General features: G+C 39.1%; 2 protein-coding genes across 10 annotated transcripts in view; one reads left to right on the forward strand and one right to left on the reverse strand.

The window, feature by feature from the left end:
* The window catches only part of ICA1L (islet cell autoantigen 1 like), a 427,480-nt gene that overhangs the window by 95,721 nt on the left and 306,160 nt on the right, over positions 1-25,599 (forward strand). The gene's annotated exons all lie outside the window — the stretch shown is intronic.
* NBEAL1 (neurobeachin like 1) overlaps positions 1-25,599 on the reverse strand; it is a 157,300-nt gene that overhangs the window by 7,348 nt on the left and 124,353 nt on the right. For 8 of the 9 annotated variants that reach the window (XM_067548859.1, XM_067548860.1, XM_067548856.1 and 5 more), the window contains 16 exons: positions 24,167-24,262; positions 23,950-24,074; positions 22,722-22,862; positions 22,490-22,620; positions 21,659-21,768; positions 17,988-18,105; positions 16,595-16,692; positions 15,012-15,128; positions 14,368-14,457; positions 12,667-12,776; positions 11,500-11,672; positions 10,256-10,350; positions 5,556-5,672; positions 4,486-4,647; positions 3,576-3,724; positions 2,544-2,679 (listed from right to left, as the gene is read on the reverse strand). In XM_067548859.1, coding sequence (XP_067404960.1) covers positions 2,544-2,679; positions 3,576-3,724; positions 4,486-4,647; positions 5,556-5,672; positions 10,256-10,350; positions 11,500-11,672; positions 12,667-12,776; positions 14,368-14,457; positions 15,012-15,128; positions 16,595-16,692; positions 17,988-18,105; positions 21,659-21,768; positions 22,490-22,620; positions 22,722-22,862; positions 23,950-24,074; positions 24,167-24,262 — 1,968 coding nt within the window. Of the gene's footprint in view, positions 1-2,543; positions 2,680-3,575; positions 3,725-4,485; positions 4,648-5,555; positions 5,673-6,617; positions 6,975-10,255; positions 10,351-11,499; positions 11,673-12,666; positions 12,777-14,367; positions 14,458-15,011; positions 15,129-16,594; positions 16,693-17,987; positions 18,106-21,658; positions 21,769-22,489; positions 22,621-22,721; positions 22,863-23,949; positions 24,075-24,166; positions 24,263-25,599 lie in introns of those variants that run through there. The other variant, XM_067548862.1, reaches the window with a different exon arrangement.

The following is a 25,599-nucleotide window of genomic DNA, read 5'->3' on the forward strand; positions in this document are numbered from 1 at the left end:
CAAACAAAAGGTAAACATTCTGGGATGATTCTTGTATTGGCACAAAATAACAAGGTGACAAATGTTGATCATTATCTTTTTCACTTTTGGACAGTTAAGGAACACTGTCAGGCAAGTAAGGTCTAATATTTTCCTACTTTAAATTTATTCTGATTTTCTGAGGAGTGGGCTCTGGATTCTAAATTGCTATTTTTGGTAAACAGAAAAAATCATTGCCAAATGGAAATGAACAAAATTAGTAGAAAGAGCATTTTATGTTGAGGGAATTACCAGAAATGAAGCATAAAAGATAATTAAAAAGAGTATCTGACAATGTCCTTTAAGTGATGCAATATTGCAGGGCAGTGATGGCAGAATGAGAGAGAGAAAGTGAGAGAGGAGTTCTCATGGTGCCAAATTTCTAGACTTCTACTGATCCTGGGTGAAGTGCGTAGGGCAAGAATTATTAAACAAATGTAATCTATAGTGAATATTCCATAATAAAGACAAGTAATAAGCTGTTCAAAGTGACAAGTAACCAAAGGCAATGTTAAATCATGGATCTAGTGAATTTGTATCATATTTGAATATGACAGTATTCTGTAAGAAACTGTTTTAATTAATTTCATAATTACCATTGACCAGTAGTGATCCTATTCTGGCAATAGATCAGAATATAAAATCCCTTATGGTTAAAGAAAATCATCCCTTAATGGCACAGGGTCCAGAAAGTTTCTGATACTCATAATTTCAGAAACTAAGAAAGTTTGTCATGATCTCACCGTAAGTCTGGCGCTTTGTAACTACATATCGAACAATTAAACAGAAGCCAACCAATCACAGCAGCAGTGTCCTAGAAGTTACACAGTGCTGTCAGCTGAAACGGGACGATCCTGCAGACTTCTGCAGTGTTCTAAACTAAACAGTTTTATAAACCAGAACAAAAATTCACATATTCCACTTCTGATTATACTGTCAACGCATAAAGGCAAAAGATCAATCTTCGTCTCAACAGCACTTTACTATTCTGTTCAATAAAATATTTAGAAAGAACCTCCTTATGTTCTAAGGCTAAATATAGTATCACTGAAGCCCAAATAATAATGGTAACATGCCTTCTGTATGAAGAATTTGGAAGTCCTTAATTTGTTATCTCCATATTTTACTTGTCAGACAAAAAAGTTATTACCTTTTAAACACAATAAAATGATTTTTACAAATCAGAGGAAGCAGGGAAATATGGGATAAAATATTGTCCCTACTATTACTGTTTTTTAACCTGTTTATATAGCTATTAAACCTGCAAATGCTCTGAATTATAAACTGAAAACACTGATAAAGCTTGTGGAAAAATCTCCATATCCTTAGAAGGAACCCTATCCTAGGAACATAGCATAGTGGGGAAGTCAGATTTCTTTGTTCCTAATCAAATTTGCTTTTCTAAGTCTCAGATAACAAATGACAAATCCTAGCCTAACAAAGAGTTTTTTCTAAGACTGGAAACTATTTATAAAAGACTGGTGATTTTTAAATAGCTGTCACAAGAATCTACAACACAAAAAGTTATCCATTAATTCTATAATAGAAAATGTTTAACTTGAAATTGATGGAACTTTTGCCATTGATTTCAATAGAAGCAGGATCAGGCTCTCATTCTGTGAAGATTCTAAGCAGTATGTGTTTCAATAAATTGTATGTTCTCTTAACTAGAAAAATTTCAGACACTTAGTTCTAAGTTGCCAGATGTCTTCAGAATCAATAAAATATACATTACTTTAATACATACATAGGAGGAACTGTCACACAAAATATACTGTAGCACTCCAGAGACTCAGAAAACCTATCCCTGCCTTTATTCATAATATAGGTGAAATACTTTGACAGAGGTGATACAAGAAGTGCTTACTGTGAAAACCCTGTTTTGAACATGACAAAGTGGGTATTGCTATTTTACAGATGGATGCTTTATAACTGATAGTGCATATGCAGTACCTTCAAATTTACATCCACCATAAGGAGCACAGAGCACATCAGGGAGGCTACACAGTGTATCTTTGTGCAGTTACAATCAGAGATTCTGAATGTGAGAAATAGTGATTTTTTTTTATATATATATCGTAAAGGGTATCTGACACGAGCCAAAACTTAGAAGAAAGTAGTTCATTTTTTTTTACTCCAATTTTCTTCTGGAAAGTTACTTCATCACTTATAACCAAGGTATCACATGTTATTCAGAACTTGTTTCTGAGAAGTGGCAGACAACACTAGCACATTCAGAAAATGTTAGTTACTCTGACCCCTTGCTTATTCGACTATTTGTAATAAAGTCTGCAGGTTAGTCCAGCTGAGTCTGCTTTTTCCCTTCTGCGTTCCCTATATGCTCGTTTCTTATAGAGAAATATCTACAAATAGAGGCATCTCAAAAATTATTTCTTCCCCACTGAAAACTCAGACTTGCTCTTAAGTTTGCCCTGCCATAAAGGAGACCTCTTGCTCAACTGGAAAGCAGAAATAAGTGAATTTCCCAATGTTCGGTAGACAATGTTCTTGATGGTGGGTTTTACCTCAGCTGGCTTGCCAACACCAACGACAATCAACTTGCCATCCTCCAAGCCCACGAGGATGTGGCTGTATTCTTTGGTTACAGAAATGCAGTGAATCGGCAGTCGCATGGCTAAGGGGGAGATGCTGAGATTCAGGCTGAAATAAACAAAACCACACAAAGATGCATTATATATTTAACTGCTGTACATTATACATAATGGACAGAGCCACACTACAGCTCCACTCTCAGTGACTTCACTCAGATGCATTATAAAATGGAGTTTCACTGTAAGTCCCAATCTGTTTCAAATACATTATAATTCCAGTTACCGTGAATTTCTACACAGAGATTCAAATCCCATCCCCAGGGTACAGCCTTAGTAACAGGGTTGTGCACTGGGGACAGAACCAGTAAAGAAATAAATCCTCCCTGCAGAGTGACAGGACAGCAGACTAGGTGATGCACTTGCCCAAGTAGCAGGTATATTTCCTTCTGGCGGCAATGGCCAATGAATCTGAATAATGGAAGGAAGAGGGGATTTTAAACTGAAATTAGACCTGCACACCTTGGGCTTGAGTCCGCAAGGAGCTGAGCCCTCAGCTCCCACTCACTTTGACAGGAGTAAAGGATCCTTAGTACCTTGCTGGATCAAGCCCCAAGCCTGCAGTCTAACTCTGTCCCTCCCCAAATAGCGAGAAGGACATTCCCAGTATTAGGATAAGGGCTGTCAGTGCAGTCAAGCACCAGAAGTGGCATTCCCTGCTGACAAATAGGTCTTTCCTGTGCCCTTCAGTGCCCAAAAAGTACAACTAGGGGCATGGAGCATAAGGGACCGGGTTGTAACTTTGGATTTCCTTTGCAAATTGATTTTCCAGTATCTGGAGACAGGGCAATGAGAGAATAGCCATCTGTGACCTTTTTTCAAAAAGAATGAAAAGGCACACTCTCCATGATCTCCACATCATCCACCCATACTTATTTGTAAATAAACCATCGTGCTGGTGCGATACATCTTATCTGCAGTGATAATCTACTGATGCTGGTCTGTTACCTGTAGAGATCTCGTATGGAAAGGAATCCTTGTTGGCTGCCCATCACAATATATTCGCCAGTCACACACATGTCTGACACTTCCTCCTTTAGACTCTCAGAGCCCAAATACTTCCCGTTCACAGAATAGAGATGTAATGCATTTTTATCCTGAAGAGATTAAAAAGAAATTACTCCTGGAGGACTGAATGCATTAAGGAATTATTACTTACACCTTCAGCTTGTTAATAGGAATTTAGCCAAGGTTGGCAATAACCTAAAGCTGCTGGTATCTGATCGCTGTTTATAGAATTAAGTTTTATATTTTTGCAATACAACATCATTCCGAGCTATGGGCATGCTTGACAAACTTAAAAATACATCCATACTTAAACAGCCACTGGCAATTACCCAGATAGCACCACCTGAGCAGCAACATGAATACAACAAAAAATTAATAAGACCCTCCAAAAAGACACTACCAGAGCTCCCCTTCCCAGCTTCACCCACCCTCCCAATTCCTACAGGGTAAGGAGAAAAGCTGGGTCTTGTAGCATGTCCTGAAAATTAACAAACACACACTGTTAACATTAGGTATAAGCCGCTTTCCAATTCCTAGCGCAATTACACAAGCCATCATCAAATGAGGCATCCTACACTGAATAGGTAGTGAGAATGAATTACACTGTGAACCCTCAAGGTTGTTCCTCTAAGTCAGATTGTCCCTCTCAACGTTTGAGAAACATTGGTGCACCTATATGGGGCAGCTTGCACACAGAATTTCCTAGAAAACTAGCTCTACTGTGAAAAAAAAACCCCAAACAAGCAAACAAACAAATCAAAACAAACTAACAGGTACATCTATGTTTAGTGTCTACAGCAAAAAACACACCCCAGCATTCTATGATCTTGGGTTGAAACTTGCGAAGTACCTTGAGAGTAGTCTTTCCTTCTATGCTAGTGTGGACAACTATGTGTCCTTCCCAGGATACAGCCAGGTTGGGAACAGTCAGCAGAAGGGAACTCTCACAAGGTGGTCGCAAAGTCCTCATGTACTGACCTTTTCGAATAGTATGAATAATCACAGTGCTATCCTGTAAAGACAAAAACCTCAACACTATTTCTTTATGGTAATATTTACATACGGTAATTATTTGGAGCATGGGAAAAGAACATTTTAAAAGATCTTAACTTGTAGTAGTATTGTAGAAGCGACTAGAGACACCAGATGGGAATCAGGACCCCACTGTGCTAGGCACTGTAAACAAATAATGGAAAAAAGAGCAGAGCCTTTCCCCTTAAGAGTTACAATCTCAGCACACAAGGAGACAACACAGAGAAAAAACAAGAAAATGTGGATGGGGGAGGAGGAAAGTTAGCAGTGAAACCATTATATTTCATACAGAAAGGAGCAGTCACATGACACTTACTGCCTAGCCATTATCAAGTGTCCTCTAGGCATCATGACAGAACAGCAAATAAGGAGGACAAAGTAGTGGCTTTGCAGATCTTTTATGGGGAGCCTCCTCCCATGCACTGGGGTGGAATGGGACAAATTGCAAAGGTGCTTGTTGTAGAATTGGGCTATTTATCAATGAAGGTGGGGCATAATTGGCAGAGAGAAAACAGGTCAACATCTTGGTACAATTAGTAGGTAGGCTGTGGCTAAGCTGTGGAGACCCTCAGAGGTAAAGACAAGTAGTTTGTGTTTTCTGAGACAGAAAAGGAGTTCTGTAGCATAACTATTCCCACAGGAAACTGGATTTCTTCAAACTCTTCAGACATTCACCTGCGCAAAAGAGCAAATCTTAGGAGCTGTGGCCTACTCTGTGGAGAGCACAGTCTGAGAATAACTGAATTATGCAGTGAGTGTGTTGACATGGTGCAAGACTTTCTCCTTATGCAAAAGGTAAAAGAGGAAATGGTAAAGTTTTTTTCAACTACACTAACCCCAGTAGTAAAGATCACTCCTTTGGAAAAAAAAAATCATGAAGATGCTTACCCTGGCTCCAGACACCACCATGTCCAGTTCAGTGCTGATGCTAACACTGGATACTTCATCAGTATGTCCATACAAAATCTGGAAGGGTTTGGGTGCCAGGCCTACAGGACCTCCTCCCTGATATCAACATAAAATGTACATTTATAGTTTTTCTCACAGTCAAAGGACACATACTAGATATCTTCAACATCATATGCACTGGGTATAACTTGATGTAAGCCAAACATCACACCTTACTTCCATTGTTGCTCACATTTATGGCCATCTAAGTCAGCATCCCTATTTGTGCCTTAGTTTATTAAATCACTAGGATGAATTAAATTCCTTTGATCTATCTTTGAGTTCACTGTTTTCTTCATAACGTAGTTAAAATAAGCAAAGACTATTTTGCTTAAAACTATATCAATTTTGTCATCCGGAGACAATATAAAGAAACAGCCAATCTGACTGATTCTTATTTGTGAGTGATATAATGGAACTCTTACAATACTTTTCACAAAACAATTTCCTGTAAGTGGACAGCTTTTATTAATGGAACTCCAACACTAAAACAATTGGACACTTCCGTTTCACTTTTAACATAAAGTAACTATATCCAAAATCACATAAGTAGGTCTATTGTTGGCGTGCATAGAGCCTGAAGAGAAAGATATGAAAACAATTTCTCTTCTGCCTCATGATATAGAAATGTGAATGCCAGCCAAAACACTGAAAATATGAGGCACACATGACAGTGCTAAGAAGCAAGAAGAAATATTGGAAGATGAGTGGATAGGGATCCAGAAAAGATCGTGATACATAATGCAGAGCAACAGAGTGAACAAATGTCAATGGGCAGAAACATTGTCACCACCAATGTGAAAGCAGTGGGACAAAATTGCAGCATAAAGGAGTGTTTGCAGATACATGCAATGGGACACACCATGACTACAGGGAATTGGACTCAGTGAAAAGTAGCATGGTTGGCTCAGAATCCAGGAAGTGCTAATACTCAAACACACAGCAAGTGCAAGAATTACTGATCTGTCTGCCATGGGTATTTATAGAGCACTAATCACCATAATATCTAGCACTGAACACAGTGGGCCAGTCCTGGGAGTGGGTCATACTGCATCAGTGCAGCCACGAAAGAGTAAGTGAAAAGGTTGTTGAAAGCCACCTTTGCATTGTCCTAGTCATGGGTCCATCAGCATTCGTCCAGTCCCCACCTCCCAATTAAATGCCTATGGCGCGCAGGGAACTGGCGAAGATTGCAGCTCATTGGCCACACCCTATTTTCCTGACAATGACCCAATGTGCTCCCTACACTGAGCACTACCAGGGAGGATGCCAATTACACTGGCTTTAAACCACCTAAGGTCTCTCCAGCACAATTGTGGCTTAATTGCTTTCTAGGATTCCTTTGAAGGCTGCTTTGAACTGTTGGGATAGTGCAAAAGAAGCAGCCTTAGCAGGAGCCTTAGTCTGACCAAGTAAAATGAATAAGTAGAGCTGGTTGGGAATTTTCTATTGAAATGATTTTCTAATGGAAAATGCAGTTTCTGCAAAAACAAAAGTTTTCCACAAGAAAAGGAAAACATCAATGAAATATTTCATTTCAGGTTAGTTCAACATAGATTGGAATATTTTGATTTTCTTAGTTGACCAGAAACATTTAATTCTGTATTCATTCAACAAAACCTTGAACAGCATTTCCCCATCAGCACACTGTCTCATGGGTGTTGTAGTTCAGGCCCCCAATTTTCGCCTATAGATAGGCTCCCTTGAAAACTACATCTCCCATAATGCAATGCAGATTTCCCTGCCTGAACTGCATGATGCATCATGGGAGTCACATGACTGGGTGCATTATAGGAGATGTAATCCAGCCAGGGATCATGACCCGTAGGGAAGAACGGGGGCATCAGTCTCCTGAACTACAACTCCTATAAGGCACTACACCACTATGGGAAAATGCAGTATGATATAAGACTGACTCAGTTCAATAAACCAAAATGAAACATTTTGATTTCAGGAATGTTGAAATGCTTAATTTCAATCAAAAATGTCAAAATCTTGACATTTCCTAATAACATTTTTTCATAATTTCTGTACTGCCAAAAAATTTAAAAATGTATACTTTTAGTCCCAATTCGGCACAAAAACCAATGTTAAAATATCAGAATTTCCTAGGAGATGGAAATTCCAAATTTCACTTAGCTCTAGCCATACAGCTTCAACAAAATAGAGTTCTACCTTTACTCTCACCTTTCTGGGATTGTCTCCATTTATGCCAACTACTTTCTTCCTGAAAGCAGCTGTAAAGGCTCTCAGTGTATAGCGCATGTTAAACCCATGATATCCTGCTAAGTGACAGCAGGATTTCTCGTTCACTGCATACATCTGTCAGAGCATCTCATTATGTGCCAATGAGCTGACATTACAGCATGCTAGCTGGATTTAGCCCTAAATGACTCTTATTCAAAACACAAGAAGATAAAATCAGGCATATTGTCCATAAGGCACAGCAGTAACTGTAGCTTGTAATACTTCCATTTTCCCTAATAGTTTTAATAAATGCAACTTGCAGATTGAGGAGCAGAGGTCTGCAGAGAACATCTTATAAACCAATATAATTAAGGGGTAGGGTACAGCTGGGATAAGTTTTATAAACTCAGAAAATAGCCTGCTGGTACATCAGGATAAGGACAATGGATGCCAAAAGGCATCACTACCAAGTTAATTTGTTTGTGTATATGCAGTCCACTTTCCTCCCTCCCTCTCTTATTTTTATCAATAGGCTTTCAAAAGTGTAAGCCAGGATGTTTCCTAGTTGAAAAGTTGCCTTTTATAAAAAAGAATGAAAACTTATGCTAAAAGTATCTTTCCACTAGCATCATCTTGGTGTCTTCTTTTATTTAGACCCTGCCATCTTTTGCTATATTTAGCATTGGTAAAGACCACTTCATATTTTAGTGCTTAAATTAGCACACTAAAAAAATTCTCTCTCTTTTCAATTTGTGAAATCACAAGTCAGATATTAAATATTTCTAAGATCCTGATTTCATGTCAGATAGGCAGGACACTTTGCATTAAGAGGTAAATCCTCAGAAGAATCCACTTCAAAGTGGGACTGGACTATAAAAGGGAGGAGCAAAAAACACCCCAGGTATTCTCTCTCACACATCTAAAACAACAAAGGAACCAGCATTTAGATATTGGGAGTGGTTCTGACCTGAAAATTTGGTCAGCCCTGTTGCTGGGAAATGTGGTAAAAATTTTACCTTGAACCAAGTCTCGCTGGTTAAGTTTTAGTCACTAGAAAGTGTTTTATCTTTATTTCTCTTGGAACGATTTCTGACTTTAATACCTTATACTTGCACCAACTTAAAATCTCTCTCTTTGTAGTTAAATAAACTTGTTTTATTCTTTAATCAAAACTAATTCAGTGTTGTGTTTAAACTGAATTGTTTGGTAACTCCAATTAAAGTAGCAGTTATACATTGACCCCTAACAGGGACTACGGACCTCTAATATCTAAACTGTCTAGGAGAGGGCTGAACAGTTCAGAACACATGTTTTGCGGAAAATTCAGAACAGGGAAAGTGTTGGGGTCATGCTGCAAGCAGGAACCAAGGCTGCTGGAACCCAAAGTGTGGCTGGTGTGTAGCTGGCAGACTGCAGCTATACACAGGCACTCAGGCTGTGACATGCATGCTGTTTGGCTCCTTATGAGCTACAGCAGCAAAGCATTATGAGGCACCCATGGTTGCAGGGCAGGTGGTGACAGTCCCTCACTAGTGTGGATTGCACCCTAGAATGTAATAAATGCCCATGGCTATCTTGGGCTACAGGGCTGTTTAACTGCGGCATAGATGTTCAGGCTCAGGCTGGAGCCCAGGCTCCAGGACCCCACGAGGAGGGGCTCTAGTCTGAACAGCTACACCGCAATTAAACAGCCCTGTAGCCAGAGCCCAAGTCAGCTGACACAGGCCAGCCATGAGTGTTCATCTGCAGCGTAGACATACCCTACCTCCCTGGTCTCTCACTACCCAAGACCTTCCTTACCTATCCCAGAGGTCTGACTGAGTCATATGACTCACTGGTCACATGACCTTTATTTCCCCCCCCCCCCACCTGGGGAGGAGCGTTGGCTGTGTGACAGGCGGAGCTGAGATCCATCTTTCTTTAAAGAGTCAGCCACCCAGTGGCTTACATATCAGCATTTCACACTAAACAGAACACCAGAGTAGGAGAGGCAGACTAGTAGTGTGTACACAAGATTAGAAATCAGGAGTTCTAATCCTGGTTCTGACACAAACACCTGTAAGCTGGGCAGGTCACCTTCTCTGCTTCAGTTTCTCCATCAATAAAAGAGGGATAATATTTACTTACCTACCTCAAAGGGCTGTTATATATTGTCTGCAAAGCACCTCAACCAAATAAAAGTGCTCTCAGAAACATCATTAATGGGACTATAGTAAATGAAGCAGAGGCTAATAAGTGTACTCGAAAACCATGAGCAGTCTAACAGAAATACTGAAGCTCTACGTAATTTTTAGAAGTCTGTTTTGCCTTTGCAAACACGAGAGAGAACAAACAAATTAATGAACAACAATGCTAATGAAACACTAATATATCTGTAAACATACTGGACTGGAAGACTGATAAGCAAAGCACTACAAAAAGTCTGCTTCTAAAGATATGCAGTAGCTACTTACTTGCTGAACTATTTGCCATATCATACAGGTTGTGTCTCTGGAACCTGAAATTAAATGAATTCCACAGAAATCTATAGCCAAGCAGGTCACAATATCTATAAAGGAAAGAAAACAGTTAGTTCAGATGCAAAGTTAAGATTAAGATTTTATCTGGCTTTAAAACTGATTTACATTTGGTGGCAATGTGATGCTGTACAGTGTGCCAGCAATGTAGTTACATTTGCAAGCAAACAAAAAGTCTACACCATGAATGTGGTATACATGTTCAAGACTGATTAGAGTCTAAGATTCCAGTTGTAGTAGTAAAGCCCTAGCCAAGAGCAGGACAAACATCTTAAAAAAATAAATCAAAGATTGTTTCTAATACACACTAGACCAGCGATTCCCAACCCGGAGAGTGGGACCCCATTGGGGGGGCTCCAAAGATTACAAGGGATCCATGCGGCTTCAGTAATATTGAGGTCATTTAGCACCCTCCTCCCCGAGCTCCGTGCCAAGCTCAGCAGCCTCGAGCTCTGCGCCAGCTGGAGCAAAGCAGCAGCCATGCCAAAGGAGCAGCAGCCCCGAGCTCCACTCCAGCCGGAGCCGAGGAGCAGCATGCCTCCAGCCCCGCACTGGCTGGGCACCTGGCCGGAGAGGAGCAGTCCCGTGCCAGTGGGGGCCTGGAACAGCTCTGGCCAACCTGCCAGGGCCCCCCTCCATTACCCTCAGTCTATGAGAGAAAGGAAGAGGCAGGGCCACACGAGGCATGTGGTGACAGCTGCACCAGGAAGGCTTAGCTTTTCACTCAGGTAAAAGTAATTTATTATTAATTATTATTTATGTAATTTAGTGTTATCATCATCATGATGTGTGTTTATAGGGGTTATGTGTTTATGGCCAGTGAGGGGGCAGGTCGGGAGGGTGGGGCGTGTGTTTTTCCTGGTGTTAACTAGTGGGGTTTTCACTCAAAAAGGTTGGGAACCACTGCACTACACTATCATTGGAATGACTATATAAATACTTGATCATAGGTTTTCATTAGTCCTAACTGAACCTACCAAGAGTGATGGCAAGAATGGGAAAACCTGGCCTATTCTCTTGTTGCCATGTATCTTGCAGTTGCTTGTGCCCCACCTATACCACTCTATTAGCTTTTATAAAAGATTGAGCCTTGCAATAGTCAAAGCATCAAATCAACATGTTACAAAAACCATATATAAAACATTTAATTTCATAATTCAGAACAAAAATAGCTCACTCACCCATGTGCCTGATATGCTGTCCAATTAATTTGCCTTTTGCAAGCGAGGTTACTCTGACGCTATTGTCCCAATGCCCTCCACTGAACAGCAACTTTGCATCATGGGACATTACAAACAATTTAGAGGTGATCTCCAGCCCTGGAGCAAAAGGACCACTCAAGCTACGTTGGGTTCTGCAAACAAATATTACAGTTAAGATTTGCCCTATATTAATATTATGATCTATAAAGAATATGTACCTAAGAACACTAGAGGTGAAATCCTGGCAACTCTGAAATGGGAAAATTCCCATTGTCTTCAGTGGGATCAGGATTTTACCCTAGTTCTTTACACAATATTCTACCTTAAATTCACATTAAATATTATTTATAGAAAACTTTTCAAAATTATGTAAAAAGACCACCACACGTAGCTCTTGTAAACAATCAAAAGGAGTGATACATTTTGTAATTTAAAGTGTAGTTTTACTGTGAAGAGGAACTATAAATGCTAGTTTCTTACTCAGGAAATCTACCCCTCACATGTACTCAGAGTCAGATCAGTTTACTTTGATGACAAGTGTTTTAACTACTTGAATCCTGTTAATACTGTCAAGCAAACACATGTAAGGGGTGTGAGCCCTGTTCCTCTTAGTCCATCACCAACAGAAGAGTTTGTTAAATTCCAATCAGTTACCCTTCTGCAAACCCAATGAATGCAATGGGAATTGGATAGGTGTCATTGAAAGCATAGCTGGAAGACACAAATGAAATAGGTGTAAACGAGGCCAGATCTGCAGAACATTCATTATGAATGACGACCCATGAGCATAACAAAGCCAGCTTGACTCTCAGATCTCCGAATGAGTTTACAGGGCTAGCAGTCAGAAAGCACATTTTAGTAAATTGGTCTGAAAGACAGGGACAGACAATGAAGACAGAACCTTGCAAGGGCATTTTTAGTCACTTTTCAGAGAAGAATTGTGGTTTAATTAATATTTGGGGATGTACACAGCTTTGAAAAATGTAAAGCACACTACATAGATATTATGTTTTAATTAAAAGTCATAGATAACTAAAACAATACTATCAAATCACTATAGAAGAAGACTATGTACCTATAGTACTTTAACTCAAAGTATTTTGTTATAACAGAGTTCACTATTGCACCTTTCCCCTCGTTACTTACTTGGGATTTGTCACAGTTGGATCTCTGATGAATGTAAAATAGTTTGAGAAATTTCTATCATATGGTAGCCACCCATGGGTTCCTATAAGGCAGTTCAGACTTGCTGTCACCTGAAAAAGTAAGTTTGATAGAAATCAATGATATTGTGTAATGGTGTAAAGCCCTCTTCTTTGCATGTCTTTCCCAATAACAGAGCTTGCATCTCAGCCAACACAGGCCTCTGGAAAGTTTACCAAACTGATCTGGCTGAGGCTAGTGCTAACATGAGGATAGGACGGAGAGTCTGAGGTTTTGTGTCTTATTATTTTAAAAAGATAATGAGTTATTACTCTTAGTAACGTATGGCATATGCTACCTAAATAGAACAGCAATTGGTACTTGAGACACAAGCTGGTAAGAAGGCCTATGGTTTGCAAATGCATTTCATCATAATTATTTAATTCTATTATTTTATTTTATTTGAAATACTCAGTGGTAATAACTAGCATTTAAAGTTATGACAAGTTTAAAAAAACTGAGTGTCATTTTGTTACTGAGTCAGTGTGAAAGTAATTCTGTTTAGTTCTAATATACTGTGTTATTTTTGTCAGTGACTTAAAAGGAATAGAATCAAATCTTTAGAGACAGGTGTGCAAAATCTGACTAGCCACAGGCGTGGTATATCTATGCCTAATTTGGCCTACACAAATGTAAGTGGAGGAAAATTAGACAATATCTGAGCACTTCCCAAGAGAATGTTATGATGGTGGCTGTTACAAGAAGCTAGATTCAGACAGATAGTAACATATTATGAATAGGATGAAAATCAATTAGGACAAATGCAAAGTACTCCACTTAGGAAGGAACAATCAGTTGCACACGTACAAAATGAGAAATGACTGCCTAGGAAGGAGTACTGCAGAAAGGGATCTGGGGAGGCGGGGGTCATAATGGATCACAAGCTAAATACAAGTCAACAGTGTAACACTGTTGCAAAAAAAGCAAACATTCTGGGATGTATTAGCAGGAGTGTTGTAAGGAAGACACAAGAAGTAATTCTTTCCCTTTACTCCATGTTAATTAGGCTTCTACTGGAGTATTGTGTCCAGTTCTGGATGCCATATTTCAGCAAAGATGTGGATAAATTGGAGAAAGTCCAGAGAAAAGCAACAAAAATTATTAAAGGTTAAACATGACCTTCATAGAAGATTTGAAAAAAAATGAGCGTTTAGTCTGGAGAAGAGAAGTCTGAGCGGGGACATAACAGTTTTCAAGTATGTAAATAGTTGTTATAAGGAGGAAGGAGAAAAATTATTTTCCTTAACCTCTGAGGATAGGACAAGAAGCAATGGGCTTAAATTGCAGCAAGTGAGGTTTAGGTTGGATATTAGGAAAACCTTCCCGTTTAGGTGATTAAACCGGAATAAATTGTCCAGGGAGGTTGTGGAATCTCCATCATTTGAGATTTTTAAGAGCAGGTTACACAAACACCTGTCGGGGATGGTGTAGATAATACTTAGTCCTGCCATGAGTGCAGGGGACTGGATTAGATGACCACTTTAGGTCCCTTCCAGTCTTATGATTCTATGTTATCTCTACCCCAAACGTCATTATGACCGTTCCTAGCACCTACATTTTGTCAATATAAAGGTTAATATTAGGAACAGTGCAGTCACATGTAACACAGAGTTTCAAACAGCAGTACTGACATATCCAACTCACCAGGATCTCTGGGCTCCCTTGAGACATAAAAGAACGCAACTGGTTCCTGGGAACAACAGCCTTGATAATGGGAACACCATCACTGATACCCTATGAGAAATGACATTTTCAGTTGGCAAACATGCATAAGTGGTACAAATACCTGTCTTTATCAGGTAACTAAAATAAGACCCACAATGTTGTACTATCAGGTAGAGATACACACATCTTAAATACCTAAGTTTGGCTGTTAACAGTAGGGGTGAAATCTTGAGCACTTTGAAGTCAATGGGAATTTTACCATTGACTTCAGTGTGGCCAGGATTTCATGCTTGCTGTCTCTCTCCATTCTGAACGTGGGCACTTGGAAAGTAGGAAAACAGGCTAAGGACGGAAAAAGGATAAAATGTAACATTTAGATAGTTAAAATAAACGCTACAGAATTACTGCAGGATGAGGGTACGTAAACTTACGGTACTCAACTTCTGTAAGTTCACTGCAAAGAAAGAGCTCCATTTGTACAAATAGTTTAGATGCTTTGTACAAATTTTCTTTACACTGTAAGCAAGTTTACTTCTACTCTGCTGACCACTTTTTATTCCAACATATTACAGGTTTCAGACGAGGCTTAAAACACATGCAATGCAATGTGTATCAGTTGCTACCTCTACGAAGAATGACTTAAGTTCAGGGAGATTCTGGAACAGATTCAGCATTGAGCTATCACTCTTGGTCTGTCTCTGCAATACTTCCTCTGCAGATAATCTCGCAGGATGAGGCTCCTAGGAGACAATATTGAGTGTGATTTTTTTGTTTTTTGTTTTTATCAAAATTATATACAATCTCAACATAGCTGGAAACAATCATTCATTGAACTAGTCTAGTTATGTAAGGTATTCAAAGTCAAGAGAGAATCTAAACTGTATTTCGAGCTCAATATATTACATTCAGATGAAAGGATTCCTCCAGAGTTACTGTTTCTATACAAAAGAAACCTTGGTTGATAAAGAACATGGAAGATTTACTGTATATGGGATGGGACAGGGAAAGATTTTGTTAAATTCATTTGGTGGCTTTTTCTTAAAGCTGGTTTTATTTTTGAGAGAAAGATATATTTGCCATTTATACCAAAAAGGGAACATTTAGATTTAATTATAAGCCATGCTGCTAATCCTTCCTTTCACTAGAAGCTAGCATTAAAAGGTTACTATACAATAGTATAGAATGTCACATCTATTTCATAATTTAGACAGCTTTAGGACTAGACACTAGGGAAAACTGGAATGGAAACCTGGATAGAAAGGAAGAAAAGTGGAGAACTGGACAAATACCAACAAAAACGTACTTATATCTTACAGGAGCATATTTAACAAAATACCTAGTACTATACGATTAATAAAGACATGCAGAAGCTAAACAATTCACATGAATAATCTGATTAAAAAACTGAGTAGATGGCAAGTCTATCTGAGGGGCTCTGCTCTGAGCTATAGTTAGAGCTCAAAAATAGTAAGGGGCAAAATTATGAAGAAAGTTGTTTCCACATCTAATTAAGTTATCACAGAAGATGAAATACCAGAGATGAAATTTTCAAAGGCTCCTAAGTGACTTTGGAGCCTAATTCCCATTTCAAAAGTGACATCAATACTTAGGCCTTGTCTACACTAAAAAAATAAATTGACGTAAGGTATGTCGACTTACAGCCACTGCTAATATTATAGTGGTGGCTGATGTCCACACTGCGCTCCGTAGGTCAGTGGACTGCATCCTCATCAGGAGCACTTCCACCAACCTAAGGGGCAGTGCGGGGAGCTGAGAGCCTGGTCTCTCAACTCCTTGCTGGGAGCTCCATCTCTCAGCTCCCAGGCTCCCTGTGAGCTGTCCCCCACTCTGCAGTCCCAGTCAGCAGTCTAGTGTAGACCAGGCCTTAAGAGCTTAAATCTAACTGAAAGTCAATGGGACACAGGCTCCTAAGTATTTAGTCACTTGTAAAAATGGGAATTAAGCTCTTTTGAAAATTTTATATCAGGTCTCCTTTATAAATGATAACATTACATAAGGTTAACTTTCCTAAAACGTATAGATTTTCTAAAATGTACAGGTTATAATACCTGGAATAGACTCTTAAAGGAACAATGGCCTTCACAATGGTGCACAATCCTTCCAAAAGCCCCTGCAAGTCAAGTGTATACCTCCCCAAAACTGACTGATATGGAACTTGTGTGTTTATTGCTGCAAAGAGATTTACCTTCAGCAGCTGACAGGGTGTTTGTCCAAAATTGTTAATCATCCCTTCTAAAGCTTTCCTTTCTTTCTCATCTGTTAAGGCATCTAAATCCACAGCTCCTGGAATCATAATGAGAGTAGTGGAGGGCAGTAAAACAAAAAGCAGCATTGTCTACACATAATTCCCTGAGGAAGAAGATACTAAACGCGTGTAGGAAAATATACACTAACTGCTATGGCAGACGGCTAGTGGGTCTCGTGCTTCTGCCTCTTGTAGTGGGCCAGGGTGTCACCAGTTACCCCGTCTCCCCAGGGAGGGGGTAGGGACCTGGGCCTGCCCACTCCTCTGGGTCCCAGCCCAGGGGCCCTTTGAGACCATACTTGCAGCTGCAGTCTTTTCCCCTGGGCAAATCTCCCCCCTCGGTCCTTCTGGCCTCTCAGGCCCTGCTTTCTTGCTGCCTGGACTGGGCTTACTTACCCAGGTCCCTGTGCCTGGGGGAGTATCTCAGTCCTGCCAGGGGCAGGTTTCCCCCCTCCTGGGCCCAGTACCTCTCTCAGGACTCCTCCGCTCTTCCACGCACCACTGTACTCCTGTCTGCTCCTTAGCATAGCACAGCACACCCACTCCTCCAGCTCGTGCCCTGTCTCCCTGGAGCAGAGGGTTTTTATCAGGCACCTGGCTGGGCCTTAATTGGCCTCAGCTGCTCCTAATTGCCCTCTAATGACTCTGGCTAGTCTACAGGGAATAAAGCCCCAATCATTCTGGGGCTTACATACCTTCCTTCTATCACTGTTCTACTGCCCTCTGCCCTTGCTATTGCACACTGCAAAACCATTACCCATTCTACTCTAAAAAATGATCAACCACCATCATTTCATTTTACATAAAGAGAGTCTTCTAAAGGTTCCATTCGGCAAAATTTCTCCTGCAGAAGTAAATAAGTGTTTTTGTTGCTGCACCTGGCTTTTGGGAAAATAACTTTCCTATATTTAACGTGCACAGAAAGTAACCCAGAATATACTTTCTTGATTAAAGACTTTTTAAAGTTTACTTTCTAAAATATGTTCTATAGTAAGTTTGTATGACTAGACTCTAGAAAACCAGTTCCAATATGTTTCCAATGGAATCTTAAAGAACTGTTTGTTAATTGAACAAAAGCAACCATAACAGTTTCTAAAGAAGGACTAAAGAGGTTATGAAGCTATTAAAATAAAAATTCACGTTTCCTTATCTGAACATCAAATATTCTAGATCTCTGATGATACAACTTGCAAATTAATACCTAGATATACTTAACCTACAATTCTGTACCATATGCCACTATAGTGCATTCATGATGAGAAAACAGTTTCCAGATATTTCTCAAACCCCGCAAATGATAGTGATGACAAAAAGAGAGCACACTGTTTTGTACCTTCATAAGTACAGTAATAGAAAACATTGAGCGCCTCCACAGCAGTTGGTCCTCTCTGTTTGTAGCCAAAAATCAGATCTATCCACTCATGGAGATGAGCAGAGACATACTCAGACTCCTAAGACAGAAAGAATTAATATCAGTAATCAAAGTAATAGGCTGCTAGAAGTACTAACTCCTTCCTCCAGATACACATTGTGTACATCTGGCGGGGTTAAACAAAAAAATTAGAGTGCCACAAATTGCCTAAGATGCATGCACACCAACAGCAGTTGAATAGATGTGTCACAGAATATGCATATGTGCTAAGAACATTAATGTGAAAAAAAGAAGAAGTATTATTTAATAATTGCAAGAAAGGATTACAGCTAGGAGTAATGGTATGAATTTTTAAAAGGAAAATTTAAAAAATCATCAGTAAACTTCCTGATGTTTAGTCATATATTAGAAGGCCAGAAGGGAACATTGTGATCATCTAGTCTGACATCCATAGGACCTCCCCGAATTAATTCCTGTTTGAACTACAGCATATCTTTTAGAAAAACATCCGGTGTTGATTTTTTACAGTTCCAGGGATTGAGAATCCACCGCAACCCCTTACTAAATTGTTCCAATGGTTAACTACCTTCAATGTTAACAATCCGTACCTTATTTCACATCTGAATTTGTCTGGCTTCAGCTTCCAACTATTGGATCTTGTATTACTTTGTCTGCTAGACTGAAGAGCCCTTTACAATCAAATTTCTGTTCTCTGAATAAGTACTAGCCGATGTCATCAAGTCATTCCTTAGCCTTTTCTTTGTTAAGACAAGATTGAGTTTCCTGGGTCTTACACTGTCAGGCATGTTTTCCAGACCATTAATTATTCTTGTGGCTCTTTTCTGAACCCTCTCCAGTTTATCAAAATTCTCCTTGCACTGTGGGCACCACATTTGCACACAGTAGTCCAGCAGCAGTCGCAATCTCCCTACACCTACTCAATATTCCCGTATTTACATACAAGGATTGCCTTTTGGCCAAAGTGTTGCACTGGGAGCTCATGTTCAACTGATTATCCACTATGACCAGCAAGTCATTTTCAGAGAGTCACCTCTTCCTAGGATAGAGTCCCCCATCCTGATAATACAGCCTACATTCTTTGTTCCTAGATGTATGATCTTACACTTGGCCATATTAAAATGCAATGTAGTATGTATGCTTCCTGCTTACCAAGCAATGCAAATCACTATCTACATGACCTGTCCTTTTCATCATTTACCACTCCCCCAATCATTGCATCATCTGAAAACTTTATCAGTAATGATTTAGTTTCTTCCAGATCATTAATAAAAATGTTAAATAGTATAGGACCAATAACTAATCTCCATGGGACCCCATCAGAAACACACCCTCTTGATGATGATTCCCCATTTACATATTGAGACAAACCAATTAGCCAGTTTAAAATATACTTGAAGTGTTCCTTGTTGATTTTGTATCCTTCTAGTTTCTTAATATCATGTAGTACCAAGTCAAATGCCCCACAGAAGTATATTAGATCAGCACTATTATCTTTATCAACCAAAATAGTAATCACATCAAAAAAAAAAAAGCTAGTTTGACAGGATAAACCCATGTTTAATTGGCATTAATTATACTGTCCTCCTTCAATTCTTTATTGATTCCTATATCAGCCAGTCTGTTATTTTGCCTGGGACTGATGTCAATCTGACAGGCCTATAATTATTTGGGTCACCCTATTAAAATATTGGTACAATATAGCTTGCTTTCTTAGTGTTCGAAGACTTAATAAAAATCATACATTAATGGTCCAGAGAGCTCTTTGGCCAACTCTTTTAAAACACTCTTCAATCAGACCGGCTGATTTAAGAATGTCTGACGTTAGTAGCTGCTGTTTAACATCCTTCCGAGTTACTACTGAAATCCAAGATTGGCTCAGCCTTTGTAGACCTGTCATCAGCCTATGACATGATCGGGCTTGAAGACCTGATGCTGAAGCTTGCAAGGCTCATCCCTTGCCTCAAAACACTATGTCTGCTATGGATGATGCTGAGAAATAGGAGGCTGTGTGTCCATTTTGGCGACGAAGTCAGCTCAGCCCGGTTCCTCAACAATGGACTGCCGCAAGGCTCAGTAATCATATTGATGCTCCTCAAATGTCTACACAAATAATATGCCGCCAATAAAGTCACGCACATTTGCATATGCAGATGACCTTGCCACGGCAATACAAGAAGCCACCTTTAATGACATCGAGTCCACCTTGAACAGGGACCTAAACACCATGGAGGAATATTTCCGGAAATGGAGGCTGAAGCCAAACCCACACAAAGCAACAGTCACTGCAATCCATCTTGATAACAGGAAGGCTAATCATACCCTGAAAGTGACCTTCTGCGGCAACACTGTGCAACATGACCTCACTCTGACTTATCTTGGAGTGAAGATCTTGGACCACATGCTAACCTTCCGTAACCATCTAAAGAAGGTAGCCACCAAGATGAAGACAAGGGTCAACCTGATCCAGAAACTGACAAGCAGAAGCTCAGGATCATCAGTGCTACAAGCATTGTGTATTCCATATCTGAGTACTGTGCATCAGTATGGACTAAAAGTTGCCACACTCGACTTGTTGATGTCCAGCTGAACACTGCAATGTAGTGCATCACTAGAACCCTCAAGTTGATTCCAAAACCCTGACTGCCCATGCTGTTGCACATCGCTGCCCCATCCATTCATCGCGATGCTGCAACCCGCTGGGAAGTCGCGTGAATCAAGGAAAATGAACATCTCCCCATACACCAGGACCTCAATGATGTCCCTCACTGCTGCTTGAAGTTGCGCAAGCCCATCAGGACCCATGCGCTTAACTTTTGACAATGTGACTTCAACTCTGATGAAGCTTGGAAAGCTGGAGTTCACATGAAGTCACAAATACACAACTTGTAAAAGACCCAATGCAGATTATTCCTGGTTTCAATCTTCTGCAAAACGGGGCAACCCCAAACCATGGCAGATGTGGATACCTGATGCACAAATGGAAAATTAAAATCTCTCCAGTGTGCAACTGTGGTCACCCAGAACAGACCATGGAACATAACAACAACTCAATTAATGATTCAGAAATACAAAGGAAACATCACAGTGATACACTCCACTACTCCTGACACAATTATCTGGCTTAACCACCTAAATGTAAAATTATAGTTGTTGCTCTACAGCTACATCAGCCATATGAAGAAGATGACGACTGTTGAAATGGAAAGTATATTATCCGTCTCCTCCTCCTATGACATCATCTGGCTTTTTCCCCCAAGTATAGAACAGAAATAGTTATTCAACAGCTCTGTCTTTTGTGCAGTATTATTGACAATTATATTATTTCCATCCTGTAACAGACCAGTAGAATTGGTAGGATTTTTTTTTGTTCCCAATAAACTTTAAAAAATTCCTCATTATGTGCTTAATTCTGCTGGCCATAGATTTCTCCTTGTATCCTTTTGCTTCTCTTATCAATCTTCTAGTTCCTAGTTTCTGATTTATATTCATTACTATCAACCTTTCATTTCTCCCATTTGTTTTTATATATATATAAAAATAAAAATAAAATTATGTACTGTATTTCTGTTTCTTGTTACTTCATCCAAAAATTAAGGTAGTCATTGTCTTACCAGTGCTTTCCTGTGTTTACAAATGAAGTCTTCCGGTGACTTGGCCCATTTTGGGAGAACAACATCATTCACTACCTCTTTGGAGATTTGTAAGTGACCCAAGTTAAACTCTAAGGAATATAATTGAGACAATTTGGTTTTTACCATTATTACAATATGTTTCAAGTATCTTGATCACTAGGTCAGAGATTAAGAAACTGAACAAGTAGATCTAGTAAGTGAAATGTAAGAAGCCAAAACTAGTAATGTCTCATGTCAACATTCAGGAAAAGTTATCTTTCAATGAATACTGTTTAACAACAGCTTTCTTACTTCTGCAGAATCCTGGAGCTTTAGACTCCTATAAATTCAAGTTATATAAGATCACATTTAAAAATACCAATTATGAGTCCAGATTCTGCAGGCCCTCCTAATTAAAAAAAGATCACTGGTGTTCCAAGTTAGCCTCTCTCCCCCGTAAGAGGTGGATTTAGGAACCAAAACAGTTAAAGCAAGTTAACCATAATTAATGCAATTTAGAATGGTCAACTTTAAAAAAACAAACAAAAAATACCACCATTGTTCTTCTTTTAGATTAAACCAAACATCAATACTTTTAGCAATCCCAGAATTCTGGGTAAGAATTTTAAATTACAAAGTTAAATAGTGTCTTAACATAACTGACCTCTCACTAAATGGCTAAAAGATAGTATGATCATAAAGTAATATTCACAGCACATTAAATCTAATCAAGAATCATTTTTCTTAGCGTTCTTAAATAAGTTATGATAATGCTCTCTAGTACGGTGTGGGATGCATGTTCTATCAATAAATTCTGAAAAGTCTGTTTACTATTTTGATTCTCCAAGAACTCCGGGAAGTAGAAGAACTCTGGAATAAGCTCCTTCACATCATTTGGGTTATCCATAAGGGCTTGCCATGTAGCAGGAATGGAATGGAATTGCCGATCTGCACAGTCAAACCTGTAGGTTGGAAGCTCAAGTTACATTTTGATAGCTCCCATGAAAAAGCCATCACTGAAGCGGAGGAGAAAGACAGATTTTACTATTCATTCACAATTTACCTGCCACTCTGAAGCTGGATATGTAGTGTGGTGAAAGGCTCTACCCGAATAAGATAATGCATGACACCAGCAGCATTTGAGTAGTGAGTACCATAGTGAAACTTGTCAATAATCCCAAGAGGATCCTCAAAATTCTCATATCTAGAAGAGAGAGATCAAGATCTTTAAAATCATAACTATAGCATACTAAATCTGATACACACAGATTATATTTACTGTACACAGAGAATACACAACATGGATGCATTACTGTTTTTCACTAGCTATGACAGTTTCGTTAAAAATTACATCAACATATATTGAGTGCCTCTGATTTCAGGAAGAAGAGGTGCATATAGGACTTAAATAATTCTTTTCCCATTTCAGGTCCCAAAAGACACAGTCAGCAAGCTCCTGCCCTGCTGACGCACCATATAACAGATGTATCTGAATGCTATGTGGCTGGCAGGAAAAGCCTTAGAAAAACTCAGTGCTTAGGAACCAGCACTGACTCATAACCATGGATATCAGATAATTATTCATAGTAAATCCTCTGTGCCCAAAAGTTCCCAGGATAAACCTTGTTCGGGAAGAAGCTTGACAAGTGCTGTTTGACAACTAAGATAAGCTAAAGTGTTCACTCCCCACTCCATCAAAACCCAAGGATCACTACACTCATATGTGGTTGGAAATAGATGTCATTCCTATGTACAACAAGGCTACCAGAGGAGAGATACAGCTTATTTGAAAGATAAAATCTGGGCTCATAACAACAGGAGGAAGCCCAGACCCTCAAAAATTCCTCCTAGTCAAATTCACCAGTATAGCTGCATCTGGGACTCCTCTGTCCAGAAACATGCATACGGGGCAAGATAACCCACTTTTCAATTATCTGGATCCAATCAATTTCAGACAGGTGCCCCTGGGTTCCTCTGTAACCCTTCATTTCCTCTCTCTAACTTTGAGAAATGAACCAATCTGGAGATTTCTTACCTCCTAGAGCTAGAAGAAATAAAACTTGACTCTTTAATGCTGCATACACTGCTGTTAATATAAAACCATAGCTGCCTACCAGTTCCAAGCTGTGTGTGTATGTTTGTTATTAAATAAACAGGCTAATTTTATAACAATGTCACAGTTATGAATAGTTATGGAATTCTCAGAATGAATTAGTATTAGTTTGCTTACCTCCCATTAGAAAGCTAAAATAAATGGAGAGAGAAACATAACTGGGAATTTAAATACTTACTTTTCTTGCACAGCTTTGGCATTCTTTTCATTTACTACCCCAATGGGTTTGGATAGATCCCTAAAGACAGCAGGATTATTCAAGTCCAATTCTTCTGACATATAGTCTTGCAGGACCCAAGGAAACTAGAAAGTCACAGTTCAAAATTCAGATATAAAATCCATCTTTCCACAAAATAATTACATTTATCCAGTCATAACTAACAAAAACAATTTACCACAGGATATTGGGCAAGGTCATTGTAAGTTCGTCCTGCCATGGTGTTCAACTGAATGAGATAGTCAAAGTTTGATATTTCTCTGTTCACCCATTTCTGAAGGATAAAAGAAAAGGCAACACTGAAATCATTAAACTGAAGAAACTGTTGTCAATGCTTAGCTACACGGCTATATTTCTCAAAAGTGAGGGGCACCATATAAACTTGCAAATTTCAATTTTCATAAGCTAGTTTAAATTCCTCCTGCTTCTGTGGCTGTGCTGTCCATCTCTTGATGAGATTAATTACACCTGATTGAGGCAAGGGGTTGTCAAATTCAGGTTAAATGCAGGGTACAGCTAGCAGGCCTCGGCTGGCAATAAAAGATTTTTTAAACTAAACTTAAAAAAGGAACAGGAGATGACAGAAGAAAGGGGAAAGAGCAATGGTGGAGAAAAAGCAAAAGAAAAAAGCTGAAGAGGTAAAGGAGAGAGATAAATAAGAATTGGAAAAAGGGAGCATTTGATAAAGAGTTCCAATAACCAAAAAGTTGTCTTCTAATCTTCCGCATTTAACTGTATATGAATCAGTGAACTATCCCATTGGCCTTGTGAAAGTGCTGCAGATTTAGTATTTTATATCCTTACGAGGAAGGAGTGCCTTATGTAACTCTGAACCTTCCATTCAACTAAGGATCTTTCTCATTCCGCTTTGTCTAGGAAACTGGCTGAGAGAGAGAGCCAGGAAGGTGAAGATACAAAAGAGAAAAACTGGAGAATTCTCAAATGTTACTAAGAGCATAAATCCCTCAATTTCTGACCGAAAACTATAGCATCTGTTGATGCAGAAAAAACAAACAACAACAAAAACCCAGAAAAATAAAACTGCAATGTGAAGTTAATGAAATTTTGGCAATTTATCTGTTTCGGAAAATTAATACTTTGCTTATAAGCCAATAATACTGCATCTGAAGCAAGGAAGGATGGCCAAACCTCTACATCTTTAAGTGGGTTTTGTTGAAAGCATCCATAATAAGATAGCAAAGCAAATAATTTGGACACAGAACAAGAGAATTTTCACTCAAATCCCATGTGCTGACGCTCGAAAACAAATTTTCAAAAATGTCCTCTAATTTTTGTTGTACATATAACATCTGCAGACACAAATAGATCTACAAATTGGTAAAAATGCAATAATTGTGCACACACATTCAATTGCACATGCAAAAGTTTAGATGTCAGATGAAAAAAGTTTGCATTTGCTATATATGTCCACAAACACTGCAATATATTCTAAACCCTAGTTTAAATACTTTATTTTTAAGAAAAAACGGGAGTTCTGTAGCACTTTAAAGACTAACAAATTTAATTTCAGCAGGCATAAGCTTTCGTGCACTTCAGCCCACTTCCTCAGATGCAGTTGGTAGAAATGATACAGCAAATAGGTAACATATA

The sequence above is a fragment of the Emydura macquarii genome, unplaced genomic scaffold (assembly GCF_026122565.2).
Source record: "Emydura macquarii macquarii isolate MOO-44397 ecotype Brisbane River unplaced genomic scaffold, CSIRO-AGI_Emac_v2 contig_1253, whole genome shotgun sequence".
Lineage (NCBI taxonomy): Eukaryota > Metazoa > Chordata > Testudines > Chelidae > Emydura > Emydura macquarii.